We start from the raw sequence: 15,953 nt of genomic DNA on the forward strand, positions 1-15,953 counted from the left end.
GGTGTAAACCTGACCTGAGAGTAAGCATTGGCTGATATATTCTGTATGATTTTTTATTGATTAGATAAAGTGACGCATCTATCTGGATCAGTGGGGCTGATGGATCCAACTGAAAGTTGATAAGTGATTACATAGCCTTGAAAGGGCAAAAAGAACTATATTTTCCCCAATTAAAATAGGTTCATCATATAAAAAAAATAAAAATAAATAAAAAGAAAAGAAAACACAGTGCATGTGATATATATTTATTTTTTATTAGACATTTAGCATTTTCATAGCTAAATGATATTCCACATCAGGGGACTTCCAATTCAGGGTTTACATCCAGTAATTTTACATTTTAGACCTTCCAGCAATTTCCCGGCTACATCCTTGGCTGCACCCTTAAGCGTATCCAAGAAGAGACCTCTTTTTACTTCTTCCTCTGTCATTTCTCCTCCATTGTCTTCATCAGCACCTCTCCTGTGAGAAGACATAGTTATTGTTACATAAAACAACATTGATTATTACACAAAAACTGTATTTCACTGGGACCAAAAATGTGTATTTTTAGGCCACATTGACTATTATTCTATGACAAAAAAAAAAACAATAAATAATTGCGCTTCAAATTTCTACAGAATAAATGACATAAAGCTGCGATGTCCTAAATTGTGACACAAACACAACAAAAAATGCGAAAGAAAAAAATGTGGACTCGCGCTTAGCAAATAAATAAATGTGTGACTGAGGAGTGCCACACAGTGCAGTGTATACATAAATATAATTATGCCAAACTGTACCATGTACAATGTGAAAAATTGTAACGGGAACACATAAATCTCTCTAGTAAACAGTGCAATAATACAAACAGTGCAATCAAAACTTCAGATAAAATCCATGGGTAATAAATAAAACAGAAAATAAATCATAAATGTCCATATGGGAGAAACCCAAAAGGTGATGTACAGTCCTAGGTGATTCAAAATAAGGTAGAATCATGAATGTGTGGGTCCACCACCAAAAGAAAGGGGAGCCTGGCCGCTTACCGGAACCCCATGACCCCCCGTTACAGAGGGTCTAAATGGGCATTGAGATCCTGCTAGTCTGGAACTCCCACGAATGAGGATGGAACTTGGAAGGGCGTCAAGGACTGTGATGAAAATGGACGAATCCCCAAGGAGACTCAGCTCTCAGCATTATGTAGTCATCATAGGAAAAGAAAAAGGGAGGGCTCCCATAGTGTAAAATCAAAGGTGGTTTATTAAAGTAAAAAAACATAAACACTCACATGTAGGTATAAAATCGTCATCAATAAAAGAACAACCTGTGGCACCGGCTGGATGGCCACAGGTAGCCCGTCCTGCTGGGTATACAGCGACAGTGGGAGGTGGCGCGATGAAGCCGCTCAGCCCTACGCTGCGTTTCGCAATAAGTTTGCGTCTTCCAGGGGCACGAGCTGCTCATCGCATCACCTCCCTTATGAGCAGCTCGTGCCCCTGGAAGACGCAAACTTATTGCGAAACGCAGCGTAGGGCTGAGCGGCTTCATCGCGCCACCTCCCACTGTCGCTGTATACCCAGCAGGACGGGCTACCTGTGGCCATCCGGCCGGTGCCACAGGTTGTTCTTTTATTGATGACGATTTTATACCTACATGTGAGTGTTTATGTTTTTTTACTTTAATAAACCACCTTTGATTTTACACTATGGGAGCCCTCCCTTTTTCTTTTCCTATGATGACTACATAATGCTGAGAGCTGAGTCTCCTTGGGGATTCGTCCATTTTCATCACAGTCCTTGACGCCCTTCCAAGTTCCATCCTCATTCGTGGGAGTTCCAGACTAGCAGGATCTCAATGCCCATTTAGACCCTCTGTAACGGGGGGTCATGGGGTTCCGGTAAGCGGCCAGGCTCCCCTTTCTTTTGGTGGTGGACCCACACATTCATGATTCTACCTTATTTTGAATCACCTAGGACTGTACATCACCTTTTGGGTTTCTCCCATATGGACCTTTATGATTTATTTTCTGTTTTATTTATTACCCATGGATTTTATCTGAAGTTTTGATTGCACTGTTTGTATTATAGTATTGCACTGTTTACTAGAGAGATTTATGTGTTCCCGTTACAATTTTTCACATTGTACATGGTACAGTTTGGCATAATTATATTTATGTATACACTGCACTGTGTGGCACTCCTCAGTCACACATTTATTTATTTGCTAAGCGCGAGTCCACATTTTATTATTCTATGACCACATTAACATGCTAAAGGAATACTACACAAAACTTGAATCCCTTATTGAATAGCCAGTGGAATCATTTAGATGTGTTGTTCGCTATGGCACAGCACTTTCCCATCAGTAAGTGGACATAGCTAAATCTGGCCATGCACCACTATAATTTCATTCATGTGGAAATTCAGAAAAATCATTCACCAGTCCCAACAGTTATTTGCTTTTTCATTGGTTTAGACATGGCCCCCCCTCTACCTCAGTGTATACAGGCATACCCCACTTGTAAGTACACAATGGGGTTTATTTACTAAAGCTGGAAAGTGCAAAATCAGGCTCACTTCTGCTTAGAAACCAATAAGCTTCATAGGCGTGCCCAGCCTACTGCATTAGGGTGTGCACCCAAAGCTCAAACACACGTTTGTGTGTATATATATATATATATATATATATATATATATATATATATATATATATATATATATATATACACATACACACACACTATATTGTCAAAAGTATTGGGATGCCCGCCCTTACACACACATGAACTTTAATGGCATTCCAGTCTTAGTCCGTAGGGTTTAATATTGCATTTTGCCCACCCTTTGCAACTAGAACAACTTCAACTCCTCTGGGAAGGCTGTCCTCAAGGTTTAGGAGTGTGTCTATGAGCATGTTTGACCATTCTTCCAGAAGAGCATTTGTGAGGTCAGGCACTGATGTTGGATGAGAAGGCCTGGCTCACAGTCATTCTAAAGGTGTTCTATGGAGTTGAGGTCAGGACTCTGTGCAGGCCAGTCAGGTTCCTCCACCCCAAACTCGCACATCAATATCTTTATGGACCTTGGTTTTTGCAGTAGTCCAAATAATTTGATGGAGGGGGGAATTATGGTGTGGGGTTGTTTTTCAGGGCTTGGGCTTGGCCCCTTAGTTCCAGTGAAGGGAACTCTTAAGGCATCAGCATGCCAAGACATTTGGGACAATTTCATGCTCCCAACGTTGTGGGAACAGTTTGGGGATGACCCCTTCCTGTTCCAACATGACTGCGCACCAGTGCACAAAGCAAGATCCATAAAGACATGGATGAGCAACGGCGGTGGAAAATTACCTTCAAGTGCAAAAATGCACATTATATAATAGTAACTAAAACATAGAAAATTAAGTGTAACAATCTAAAAAATAAAAATTCCAAAGTGCTATAATGGAGGGAACCTCCCAACTAAAAAGTTGTTGCACTTGAAGTGAATCTGTATAGCAAATATCTATAGGAGGGGTTTCCACAATCCCTGCTAAGTTTCATTTTATACAGTATGTCTTAAATTCAGTTTGATGTGTATCATATGTGAAGTTGTGTATCAGAGACCGGTATTGTGGTAATATTGAAGTTTATTGAGATTTCCATACATTAGAGGGTTCCTCCATTACTGTTAAGTTATTGATTAGTAAGTTAGCGCTGCACCTTTTTTTTTTGGTGTGGGAACACATAACCGTGCTTAGCGGCAAGCATTTTACTGACACTTTTTTATTTTCCCTCCAGTAGTTAATTGTATATAATAGTGAGGTGATTACCTATTATACTAAAGATTGGCATGTGCCATTAATAAACATCAACAGATTTCAGTTGTGCCCAACCAGGCCAGCCCTCCATGGACAATTAGCCTGGCTGCTGAGTTAATCTCCCCATCCCTGCACTGCACTGATGGACACTGACAGGCAGCACTAATTGGCACTGATAGGCGGCACTGATTGGCAGCACTGATAGGCGGCAATGATGGCCACTGATAGGTGACACTGATTGGTCACACTGATGGGCACTAATAGGCACTGTTTGGTGGCACTGATAGGCAGCAATGATTGACACTGATAGGTGGCACTGATTGGCACTAATAGAAAGCACTGATTGGCAGCACTGTTGGGTGGCACTGATAGGCAGCACTGATGGGCCCTGATTGGCATTGATAGGTGGTACTGATTGGCAGCACTAATGGCACTGATAGGCTGCACTGATTGGCAGCATTTGGTGGCACTGATTGGCAGCACTGATGGGCATTAATTGGAAGCATTGATGGGCACTGAAAGGCAGCACTTATAGTCAACACCGATGAGCACTGATAGGTGGCACTGATGGGCATTGATAGGCAGCACTTATGAGCACTGATTGGCAGCACTGATTGGCACTGATAGGCAGTGCTGATGGGCACTGATGGGCACTGACAGGTGGCACTGATTGGAAGCACTGATTGGCAGCACTGATGGGTACTGACAGGTGGCACTGATTGGAAGCACTGATTGGCACTGATTGGCACTTATAGGAGGCACTGTTTGGCACTGACAGGTGGCACTGATTGTCACTGACTGGCACTGACATGTGACACTGATTGGCACTGACAGGTTGCACTGACTGAAGGGCAGCACTGATGGGACGGATGGGTGGCATTGGTTGGCACTAAAAGGCGGCATTGATTGGCACTGACAGGTGGCACTTATTGTCACTGACTGGTACTGACAGGTAGCACTGACAGGTGGCACTGATTGGATGCACTGATTGGCACTGACAGGTGACGCTGATTGTCACTGACTGGCACTGACGAGCGGCACTGGCACTGATTGGCACTGACAGGTGGCACTGATTGGAAGCACTGACAGAGGAGATTACATTGAGCAGATATTGGGGTTTATAAGATCCGCTCAGTGTTTGACACTGTCATGTATTGTAACTGCAGGCAGGGAGAGAGAGGAGCTGTCAGAATCCAGCGGTGATGTCGGGGGTGGGCGGGTCTGAGCAGCTATTGAACACCAGCCAATTATTGGGCTGCTTAAGAAAGGGGGGAGCCACAAGCACTTAGTGGCCCACCCAAACCCCATCCTATTGGCTGGTGTTCGATAGCTGCTCAGTCCCGCCCAACCCGGACATCCCTGCTGAATTCTGACAGCTCCTCTCTCTCCCTGCATGCAGTTACAATACATGACAGTGTCGCACACTGAGCGGATCGTACAAGCCCCAATATCTGCAGTGCTCAATGTGATACTGTCTCAGCGCGGGCTACACATTGCTTGGATCTGGATGCAGCATTTCACAGCAGCCCAGGCAGATCTCAGGAGACAGCCGGCATGGGACTACACAAACACTGCATGAGTGATTAGGGTGTGCCCAGGCACACTCGGCACACCCCGTGCGCACGCCTATGATGAGCTTCCAGGTTTTATAACCAAAGCTTAATTGAACAATCTGGGGTTAGAAGCTCATTGGTTTCTATGCAGAAGTGAGCCTTATTTTGTACTTTCCAGCTTTAGAAAAAAAACACCATTGTGTACTTAAAAGTGGGGTATGCCTGTAGATCTTAAATTATCCAGATAAAGCAAGACAGTCTTAACCAACCACATCACATCACATACAATGTTTTGTTTTCCTTAGGTTTATGTGGTATTGCTGGGATGCTTGATGGGTCTCGGACTGATTGGAGTTCCGAACACCACCAACAGGTTCTGTTACACTGACTATGAAGGTGACGGGAGATAATTAATAGCATCTCTGTTCACCCAGCGGGGACCTCGGTCATTCTTGATCTTTATAGAATGTTTTTATATAAGCTTGTAATTGATGTTGGAGGACTTATATTCTGTATTTTGTATGTACTGTATTCCATTTGGATTATTGTTCCAGTTGTATTTTTCTATTTGAAAATTAATAACAGATTGAAAGTGAAATCATTCATCAGGACATTCAATCTTGCCATTGTTGAGTCAACTTTTTTTTTTTTTTTTAGACCTCCAGACCTACTACTTGGACGGAATCTCAGGTATATTAAAATGTGTTTTTTTGTGCTTTAGCACTTGCTCTTTACAATGTTAGCAATTTTTTCCAAACAAAAATCACATTCATGGTTAGAATTTCACTCACTCAACCAAAATTTTCCATCCTGTTTCAGTAAATTTTCTCACCATTATGGCCAAAAACATTCATCAGTTTGAACCCACTAGCCATTAGCAAATCAAACGAAACTTCTAAAAATTAAAAATCTTCTGACAAAATTCTACCAGTGTATGGCCGGCTTAATAGGATACATGTAGAGGGGATTTCAAGATAACCTTATCCTTACTCAATTAGGAACTTTTCTCCACATATGGTGGTCTTGCTCAATAGTATGGCACTTCTGGGAAGAAATATTTCAGATGATCTCAGAACTAATGATCTCTGTGGTCCCCTTCTTAGCTCTCCTAAACTTCAAACCTCCAGGCCTTTCCAAGATCAAATTCAAATTACTTGATAAAGGCAATAAGAGTATTGACGGCTCATCTCCAAATAGCATAAAGTAGAAGGAAAAAATGCCCCCTCGGGACTTTAACACAGTTCAAAATATTTAACACATTTATTGATATAGAAACGATATATACTTTATTGTACAAAAAAATTTAAAAATCATCATGTTAATAATAAAATCGTATATACAGTAATAGCTCTGACTAAGCCATAAACATCCCCATATTGGATTATTATATCCATCCAAAAATGTATAATATCAATCATAAAACAATACATAGAACAGCCTCTATTATGTATGCACTTTTTATGATTAATGTTATATATTTTTAAATGGATATATTATTCTAAGAGCTATTATATAGGATTCTAATATTCACATGATGATTTTAGATTTTTTTGTACAATAAAGTATATATTTTTTCTACATCAATAAATGTTGTAGTATAGTGTAGTATATTTTGAACTGTGTTAAAGTCCAGAGGGGGCATTTTTTCCTTCTACATTATGCTATTTGGAGATGAGCTGTCAATACTCCTATTGCCTTTATCAAGTAATTTGAATTTAATCTTGGAAAAGCCTGGAGGTTTGAGGTTCAGGAGTGCATATTGAGCTAAGAAAGGGACCACAGAGACCATCAGTTCTGAGATCATCTGAAATAGTTCGTTCCCCGAAGTGCCATGCTATTGGGCAAGTCCACCACATGTGGAAAAACGTTCCTAACTGAGTAAGGTTAAGGATATCTTGAAATCCCCTCTAAATGTATCCTTTTAAGAAGGCCATACAATGGTAGAATTTTCTTAGAAGATTTTAATTTTCAAAATCATCATGTGAATATTAAAATCCTACAAAATAGCTCTGACTAAGCCATAAACATTAGACATGTGCACACTGAAATATTTTGTTTCGGAATTTTGTTTTCATCCGAAAAATAAATGTATTTAGTTACTCCCGAAATTTGTTTTTATTTATTTTGTTTCATTAAAAAATGCATTTGTCCGAAAATCCGAAATAATTAAGGTCGAATCTGTCATTGAAGGCTTATGGTGTCTGTCAAATGTTCTAAGAAGATTCGACAGAGCAGCTAAACTGTACAACGCCGCAATCATACATTTCCAGTCGAATGTTCCGCCTACAAGCTATAGTAGAATTCTAATGTTGTATGACACTAGTAATAATTATATATATTAATTATTATTACTAGCCAACCAACATTAGAATTCTTCTATAGCCTATGGGCGGAGCATTTGACCATAAATGTCCACTCGCGGCGACTGCTTCGTCAGATCTTTATGTCAAATCTTTTCTCTCTATGTCGAATAATCTTGGACTAATAGAGTTAGGTTAGGTACAGTCAACCTTTTTTTCTATTGTCTCTATAATGTCAAATCTTTTCTCTCTATGTCAAATCTTTTCTCTCTATGTAGAATAATCTTGGACTAATAGAGTTAAGGTTAGGCACATTCGACCACAGGTTCGATGGACACAGATTGTTATTGTCAGCGTCATGTCGAATCTCCTATCTGTATCGAACTGTTGTTGCAATGAAAACAAAAATAAATCATTTGTTTATGTCGGATCTTTCGGTTTTCGGATTCTGCACGTTCGTTATTGTTTATTAAAACGATAACGAAAATACCCGAAATTCTGACGAAAATGCACTCGGACGAAAACGAATGCACATGTCTAATAAACATGATCCCCCATATTGGAAAAATACACCTATCCAAAAATATATACTATCAATCATAAAAAATGCATACACAATAAATAAATATAACAGGGGCTGTTATATGAATTTTTTATGATTCATATCATATATTTTTGGATGGATATATTATTCCAATATGGGAATCATGTGGCTTAGTCAGAGCTATTATGTAGGATTTTAATATTCACATGACAATTTTAGAATTTTTGGACAATAAAGTATTTCTCTTTTCTATATCAATAAATGTTTTAAACTGCGTTAAAGTCCCAAGGGGGCATTTTTTCCCTCTAGTTCAAATTACTTTTTCATGTTTTTACAGCAACCAAACAATTGCTAAAGCTTAGAAAATAATCCACTTTTTCTTTGGCCAAAACCAAGTCAAGAATCAACTTTGTGCTGCATGAAAAAAAATAGAAGCCAGACTGACTGATACAATGAACAAATATTTGTCATATCCCTGGGCCTCATGTTATCTTCTGGTGGGATTTTAGCTGGACCTTTTGATCCCCTGAATGGTGGTGCACCATTGGCATATATTTATCCTGTTCTCCTTCCCACCTTCCTCCCACCCCTGATTGCCCTCCCCCTCTTTGTCCTTCTCCGTTCCTCCCTTACCCTTCATTGTTACACATTCTCTGCCATACTCTTGCCTTTACCACACCTTGGCCCTTTAAAGATGTTGGGCATCTCCCAAGACATTCAAAGTAAATCTCTCATATTGGTGCCTCCACTCTGCCCTTGTACAGTGTTAGGATTATTTGTCTCCATCTGTATTATTGTATGAGACCCATCATACCCAAATTTATGGATTCTATGGATAATATCACATCAATAATGTAAATGACCTTTGTACTCTCAAATAGTGTAATTTTGTAACACTGGTTGTGTGAAAATATCAATCTACACATGGAACAAGAAAAAAAATTGCCCTTTAATAAGGGAACACGTAAGACTGTGCCTTTGTTTCCTGTACTGTAGGTCAGGTTGACTTGGGACTCTCCGCTGTCATCCTTTATACGCCTGGTCTGTCAGTTGCTGCCAGAAAGAGATGGGCGGTGCTGAGATGTTGGTGTAGCCGTAGCCACTGTTACCTGCAGGAGTTTGTTTGAGGAACAGTTGCAATGTTGGCTACAGGGGTCTGAATGAGAACTGCTGCCATGGCTCTTCTCCTTAATGTGGTGCCATTAATTGTAAAAGGCACCCCCATGCACCTTCCAATGGATCTGCTTAGCAGTACAACAAGCAGTAATGGACAAACTTCCATGTACCATTTTTAGACAGTAGACACAATGTTGTGCAAGTGACAAGGTGTGTTATGGTGACATTTAATTGAATGGCACTGCATCACACTAACGTATGTAATGTTTTGCAAGACATTTTGATTAAATGTGAAATATTGCAATGACATTGTGGTGATAGTCCATAACTGTCATGCACATGTTTTGTGGAACCATTGGCTGCAGAAGATGGAAAGGTACTGAGCTGGGTTTTAGGACTAAGCAAAGACCGGCAGGTGAGTACTCCAGCCATATGCTACTCTCTGTGTATGGGAAGGTGCCATGAGTCCCCCCTCTTTTCAACACTGCCCCCCACTTGATTATTGTGCCTGCACATCCACTCTGAACACTGTTCCTGCACCCATCACCCCCACCCTCACACCTGTACACTTAACCAAACTCCTCCCATGCTCACATCATCACATCTAACCTCACCTGTAATCATTTAAGTAGGTTTCAGGGTCTCTTTAGAAGGGGACAAACAGTCAAATTTTTCTTTTGGTTTGTTTTAAACAGGGAAGAATTAGAAACTCTGCTACCCAGCAACTGCTGTCACATTGTTGCTCTATGTGCAGAGATCAATACCGGTTCTAATATAGATCTGTGAGGTCAATGTTTCTCCAAGTCCATCAAAGATTTATTCTATGTTGAACCCTGATGAAGGGGGAGTGTTGTTGTACCTGAAACATGCTGTCTGTTTTTTCTTTTTTTTTTGTGACCTATTCACCAGCAATCAAAATTGTCTTAGACTTTATTAATCCAGTTTTGGTCTGGTGCTCCTTTCTGTATTTCTAGGATTAGAAACTCTTCTTTTTCTTGTTGTCCCAGTCAAAAAGATTGACCCTCACTTGCTGTCCCAGTAATATAAATGTGTTTTTAAAATAAAAGTAATTGATGAGATGGCCACAGTCCACAATCCTCATATATGTATTTTACCTATATGCTTAGCTGTTTGTCCAGAGTAGGCCTTAAAAGTCTATTTAAAAAATAACTATTATATATACTTACTCTTGCTCACAAAGAGATAAGGTGATGGTCCCAAGAAAGAAAAGGAGTAAGAGGGATTTCTTCAAGGTGAACATCTTTGAGCTCTGTGGATAATTTGGATTCATGGAAAGAAGACACAATTGAAAAGATAACTTGAAAATAACATGAGGCATCCTAATGTTAGGCACACATAAAATGGATGTTCTAATACAGGCATGAGCCCACGGTTCGACTCGAACATCGGGTGTTGGTTTGTTCTAAAATGAACTGAACTATGGGGCGGTCGTGGAAAATTAGAGCGCCACAGAACGCCCCATAATGCACTACGAGATCGCAGTGCATTGCTGTATGATGATTGGCCAAAGCATGCACCTGACCTGCATGCTTTGGCCAATCACAGCGTGCTCTGCTGGGAGAGCCATAATTGATTTGTCATGTTCGTGTCCCATAGACTTAAACGGTGTTTGCGTGTTCGAACAAATGTTTTGCCTGTTTGCATGTTCTGCTGCAAACTGAACCCTGAACATGGGGGGGGGGGGGTGTTCCGCTCATCCCTATTCCAATACAATAAAAACTTCAATGTTTGTTTGCTCTAACCCAACACCAAAGATCCAGTACACCTGACATTATGGGCAGGTTAAGTGTTTTTTAATTACATGGCTTTGCTTGATGCTTTCCAGACCTTACTTGTTCTGGTTTCTCATGGAAAGTAGAAAAAGGAAGAGCACAGCAGGTTCGTAGATGTCATTGGAGCTGATTCACAAGAACCAAAGTTCAAATCTCCATTGTTTATGGTTTCCAAGGATGTCTACCTTGAATGGGGATGCTTGTTGCATCACCTGTACTATCCACGCTAGTCCTCACTCAATCATTGCCAAAGGATGTTGGTTATTGTAAAAAAATTGCAAAGGATGTTAGATTGAAAATATTTTTTTTATTTATTTACTAACTATACTAATGGTTTCTAGAAGGTTTTTCTTGTATGAATGAGAAGAGTCCCCAGATAATGGTCTCTGTGATTTAATTTGTTCCCAGGTTTGGAGAGAAGGTGCATGAGGCTTTTGGGATTATGTGTAAATAAATAATCATTATACGTAATATATCTTATGAATGTTAGCTTTCTACTGTATTATTTCCTAATAAAGATAAGATATTTAGGAATTGGAGTTAATAAAAGTTTGAAAAAAGAAGCAAAGTAGATGTTAGCGCTGTTCTATTGTGCACCTCTCCTTAATAACCCAAAGGACTACTGGTGTATACAAAGTAAATTCAATTAAATTAAAAAATTGTTAAATCGTGAATGTGCACTAATACATGAATGTGCATAAAGGTGCAATAACATATTTACTACATGTCTTCAGATATGTGCTGATAAGCAAAGAAAACCAGGTGAGTATATGAGCTTCTTCAAACGTGGAAACCTTAGAAACAGATTGGTACATAATGCCCTGGATCCACCAAAGCAAATAAAAATATCAAGCCAGCTTAAGGGCTTCTTCAAATGTGGAAAATGTCTTCCATGTAGGACTAGCAAAAAAAACAGCAAGAAAAAAACGGAATTCACCTCTATGGCAAATGGAACTAAATACAATATAAGAGAGTTTATTACATGTAACAGTACACATGTAACCTACGTATTAGAGTGCCCCTGCCATAAACAATATGTGGGTAGAACCACAAGAGAACTACATGTAAGGATCTGGGAACATATAAATAATACCAAGAACGGTTTTACAATTCTTGATATATTATTTCACAGCAGGGCCCGTTCCTGCGCCCAACAAGTGTAACTGTAAGGGGTTACAGTGTTCTGGTACCACCAACACCTAAGGCCCAGACATTTCAGGGACCATCATAATATGGATCCAACATGTATGATTTTCTATGGCATAGACAAAATCAAAGGCCACTGGAGAGGGGAAAATAAGAAAAATAAGATCTCCCAAAACGAAATGGATTTTCCAATTAGACACTCTCCAACCCATAGGAATGAACATTGATTTAGATCTAAATTGTTTTTTAACACATTTTTAGAGGTATATTCTCCTCCCTAGATGATAAGGTAATTGAGCAGTATTTAGCCAGATAAGTCCTTGCATACCTATTTTGGATCCTCTGGGATCATAACAACTATTTCGCAAATTCATGTCACTTTCATTTTATTTTTTATTTGATTATTTTTTTTTTATTTTTTATTGTATTTTATTTTTATTTTCATTTTTATTTTATTTTATTTTTATGTTTATTTTCACTTTATTTATTTATTTTTTTCTTTTTTTAATATTTTTTATTTTTATTTTCATTCATTTTTTATTTTATTTTTATTTTATTTTGATTTTTATTTTGATTTTGATTTTTATTATTCTAATTTTATTTTTATTTTTGTATTAATTTAATTTTCATTTTTATTTCATTTGTGACCATATTACCTTGATCCTGATTTTAAACTATTTTATTATATCAGCCTTAATCTTGGGTTCCCCCTCATACTCAATACTCTCTTTCTTCCTAGTATATTTTTTTGAACATTTTTTGAGAGCTTTTATCGGCGGCTCTCCCTGTCAGAGGAGGGTCTACGCTGATAATCAGCACATTGATTATCAGTGCAGCCCCCATCAGAGGTACCCATCAGCTGCCAATCACTGCCCATCAGCTGCCAGCCTGTTACCCATAAAGAACACCTTCACAGACGGCACAGTGGTGTAGTGGGTAGCACTCTTACCTAGCAGTAAAAAGGGTCACTTTGCATGTTCTCCCTGTGCCTGCGTGGGTTCCCTCCGGGTACTCCGGTTTCCTCCCACACTCCACAGACATGCTGGTAGGTTAATTGGCTTCTGTCCACAATTGGCCCTATTATATGAATGTGAGTTGGGGATCTTGGATTGTGGGCTCTTTGAGGGTAGGGACCAATGTGAGTGTGCAATGTACGTGTGGAGCGCCCTGTGTAAATTGACAGCACTATATGGGTACCTTAAATAAAAAATAGGGATAATTGTAGACACGCACCCACACTCTCTCAGGTTGAATGGGATGGACTGGTGTCTTTATTCAACCTTACTAACTATGTAACCTAAAGATGAAAAATGTGAGGACCTCTGCGCTACTAAAAAATAAAAACAACTAGATGTAGTGCTGCAAAATCTAATTCTAATTAAAATCTAATCTAATCACTTGTATAATATTTGTTTACACTGTAGTACCACTCCACTATCACTTTATTATTGTTGTGCACAAAATCACTTTGTTTCCTCTAACTATGTAACCTGTCAGTGCCCATAAATGTGTCAATCAGTGCCCATAAAAGTGCCAATCAGTGCCCCATCAGCAATGCCTGTCAGTGCTGCTTATCCAGTGCCATCTCTCAGTGCCCATCAGTGCCACCTGTTGGCATACCTCCCAACTTTTTGGGATGGGAATGAGGGACACCTATCAGCAAAAGTATGCAGGCATAGGACACACCCCCTACTACGCCCCCTTAAAGGAGAATTATACAAGAAAAACAAGATTGGTTAAACCCACAAGGGCTTTTTTACCATTAAATTTCCTTTATATTGGCTTCTGGATTTTACAAATGCAGCAATTTAGAAATCGGGTGACAGGTGTAGCACCAGGAAACACTTTGTGATAGATACAAAGTTCATTTTATATACATCTATGTAGATCAGATCAAAATAAGGGACAAATGAGGAGGAATGAGGGAAAGAGGGACATTGCTCCAAATCAGGGACAGTTGGGAGCTATGTATTAGTGCTGCTTATCATTGCCCATCAGTTTTTTTTTTTTTTTTCAAAAATGTTGGTCTTTTTAAGTTTGTTTAGCAAAAAAAAAGAAAACCCCAGTGGTGATCAAATACCACCAAAAGAAAGCTGTATTTGTTGGAAGGAAATGATAAAAATGTAGTTTGGGCACAGTGTTGTATGACCGCGCAATTGTCATTCAAAGTGTGATAGCGCTGAAAGCTGAAAATTGTCCTGGGCAGGAAGAAGCGGAAGTGCCCGATATTGATGTAGTTAATAATAAAATAATTATCCAGCATCTACTTACCGGATAGTTCAGTTGGTGCTGAGAATGTAGACAGCTGGAACACTTCAGTGAATGTCTATACTACGAAGAACGGGGTTGGCTTATATAATCAAAGAAAAACAAGTTGAGTACACAGAAATTTTAAATAAAGTTTGTCTTAAACGTCACATTTTTCTTAGGAACACATACCTGATATCTAAAGTATTTATTAAAATATTTACCTACTTCATGTGGGACAAATATTATCACCCACTAAGCATCCCAAATATCTCCTGATCTGCTATTGAGTTTTAATATATAATAAGTTTATGTGGAATTCCAGCCCAAATCTTTGTATTGTTTTATATAGCATGGAGCCATTCAGGGCAGTTATTTACTTCTGTTTAAGTGTTTGGTCAGTTTTGCCTAAAATAGAGAGAGCAGACATCCCCAGTGTCCAGGGACAGATCCTGCTTTCAGTAGGTTGTCTCTGGGTAAAAAATTGTGCCCCCAATTGTGCCCCCAGCAATGGTGGTGCTCAGGACATCATTCAGACTTCTGTCAGCCTCGTTCAACATCTTTCCTAAATAATTATAATAGAATTAATAATAACTTATTGGACACGCTCAGCTGCTATTGTGCTGTGCTGGGCTTCTGGAATTTTGTAACTAAAACCTGTTTTAATGCAAATTGTTAGACAGTACAATAGTTTAGTTTTTTTTTTTGCTGGCTAGCTGGTAAATGTGCTGTGAAAAATTCTGTTTGTCAGTCCAGATCCCTGTCTCCACAGGCTTACAGCAGCACACACATACAGCTGTCTCAAGCCCTTTCTTCCTCGGTCTCCAGAAGCCTTGTATGATTGTATCTCCCATCTGTTGGGTCCTGTGAGTGAGGCTTAAATCAATCAGCCTTGTTGGCCAAAAACAATCCTTACTAGCCCAACTGCTAGGGACAGGCACAGTCCAGGCTGCAGTAGCAACAAATCCTTTCTTCTCTCCTCTCTCCCTGTGCTTTCCATCATTGCAAGTTGAAGAGCAACAAGCTTCAGGAAGAAACAATCTGCTGAGCTGCTTAAAGGGACTGTCAGACTGAACCCCCCCAAGAAATGGTTGGGGGTTTTCATTTCAACAGAGAAGCTATAAACCAGCAACAAGGTCCCAAATCTTGTATTTCTCTCCAAACTGTTGACATTAAAAAGCTGTAAACTGAACATTAAAGACTGCAGTGTGTTTTAGATATGTTTCCTGCAGAGCACCAGATGCAGTTCTGTGAGTTTTTTTTCCCGCACAAAATGCATGCACAGTGTTTTCCATGTATTCCAATGGCTCTAGTTCACACCATGCAGTCAGTTTCTGGTCAGTGTCCAGTCAGTTCCTGCATCAGAAACCGACCGGGAACTGACTGCATGGTGTGAACAAGAGCCATTGGAATACATGGAAAACACTGTGCATGCATTTTTAGTGCAGAAAAAAGCGCACGGAACTGCATCTGGTGT

The 15,953-nt window shown here is 39.5% G+C and overlaps 1 protein-coding gene across 1 annotated transcript; it reads right to left on the reverse strand.

The window, feature by feature from the left end:
* Positions 1-229: 229 nt before the first annotated feature.
* Positions 230-14,632, reverse strand: LOC141104652 (pelophylaxin-1-like). The gene is made up of 3 exons (XM_073594317.1): positions 14,501-14,632; positions 10,478-10,560; positions 230-462 (listed from the first exon to the last, which is right to left on the reverse strand). Exons 2-3 carry the CDS (start codon positions 10,549-10,551, stop codon positions 312-314), a joined length of 225 nt encoding a protein of 74 aa, XP_073450418.1. The 5' UTR covers positions 10,552-10,560; positions 14,501-14,632; the 3' UTR covers positions 230-311.
* Positions 14,633-15,953: the final 1,321 nt, after the last annotated feature.

Source organism: Aquarana catesbeiana, linkage group LG08 (assembly GCF_042186555.1).
Source record: "Aquarana catesbeiana isolate 2022-GZ linkage group LG08, ASM4218655v1, whole genome shotgun sequence".
NCBI classification, from domain to species: domain Eukaryota; kingdom Metazoa; phylum Chordata; class Amphibia; order Anura; family Ranidae; genus Aquarana; species Aquarana catesbeiana.

Excerpts from the sequence above, each read along its gene's own strand:
- LOC141104652 (XM_073594317.1), bottom strand. The coding sequence starts at position 10,551 with ATGTTCACCTTGAAGAAATCCCTCTTACTCCTTTTCTTTCTTGGGACC. Across the intron at positions 463-10,477 it reads TTATCTCTTTGTGAGCAAGA|GAGAGGTGCTGATGAAGACA; the intron begins GTAAGTATATAT and ends GTCTTCTCACAG.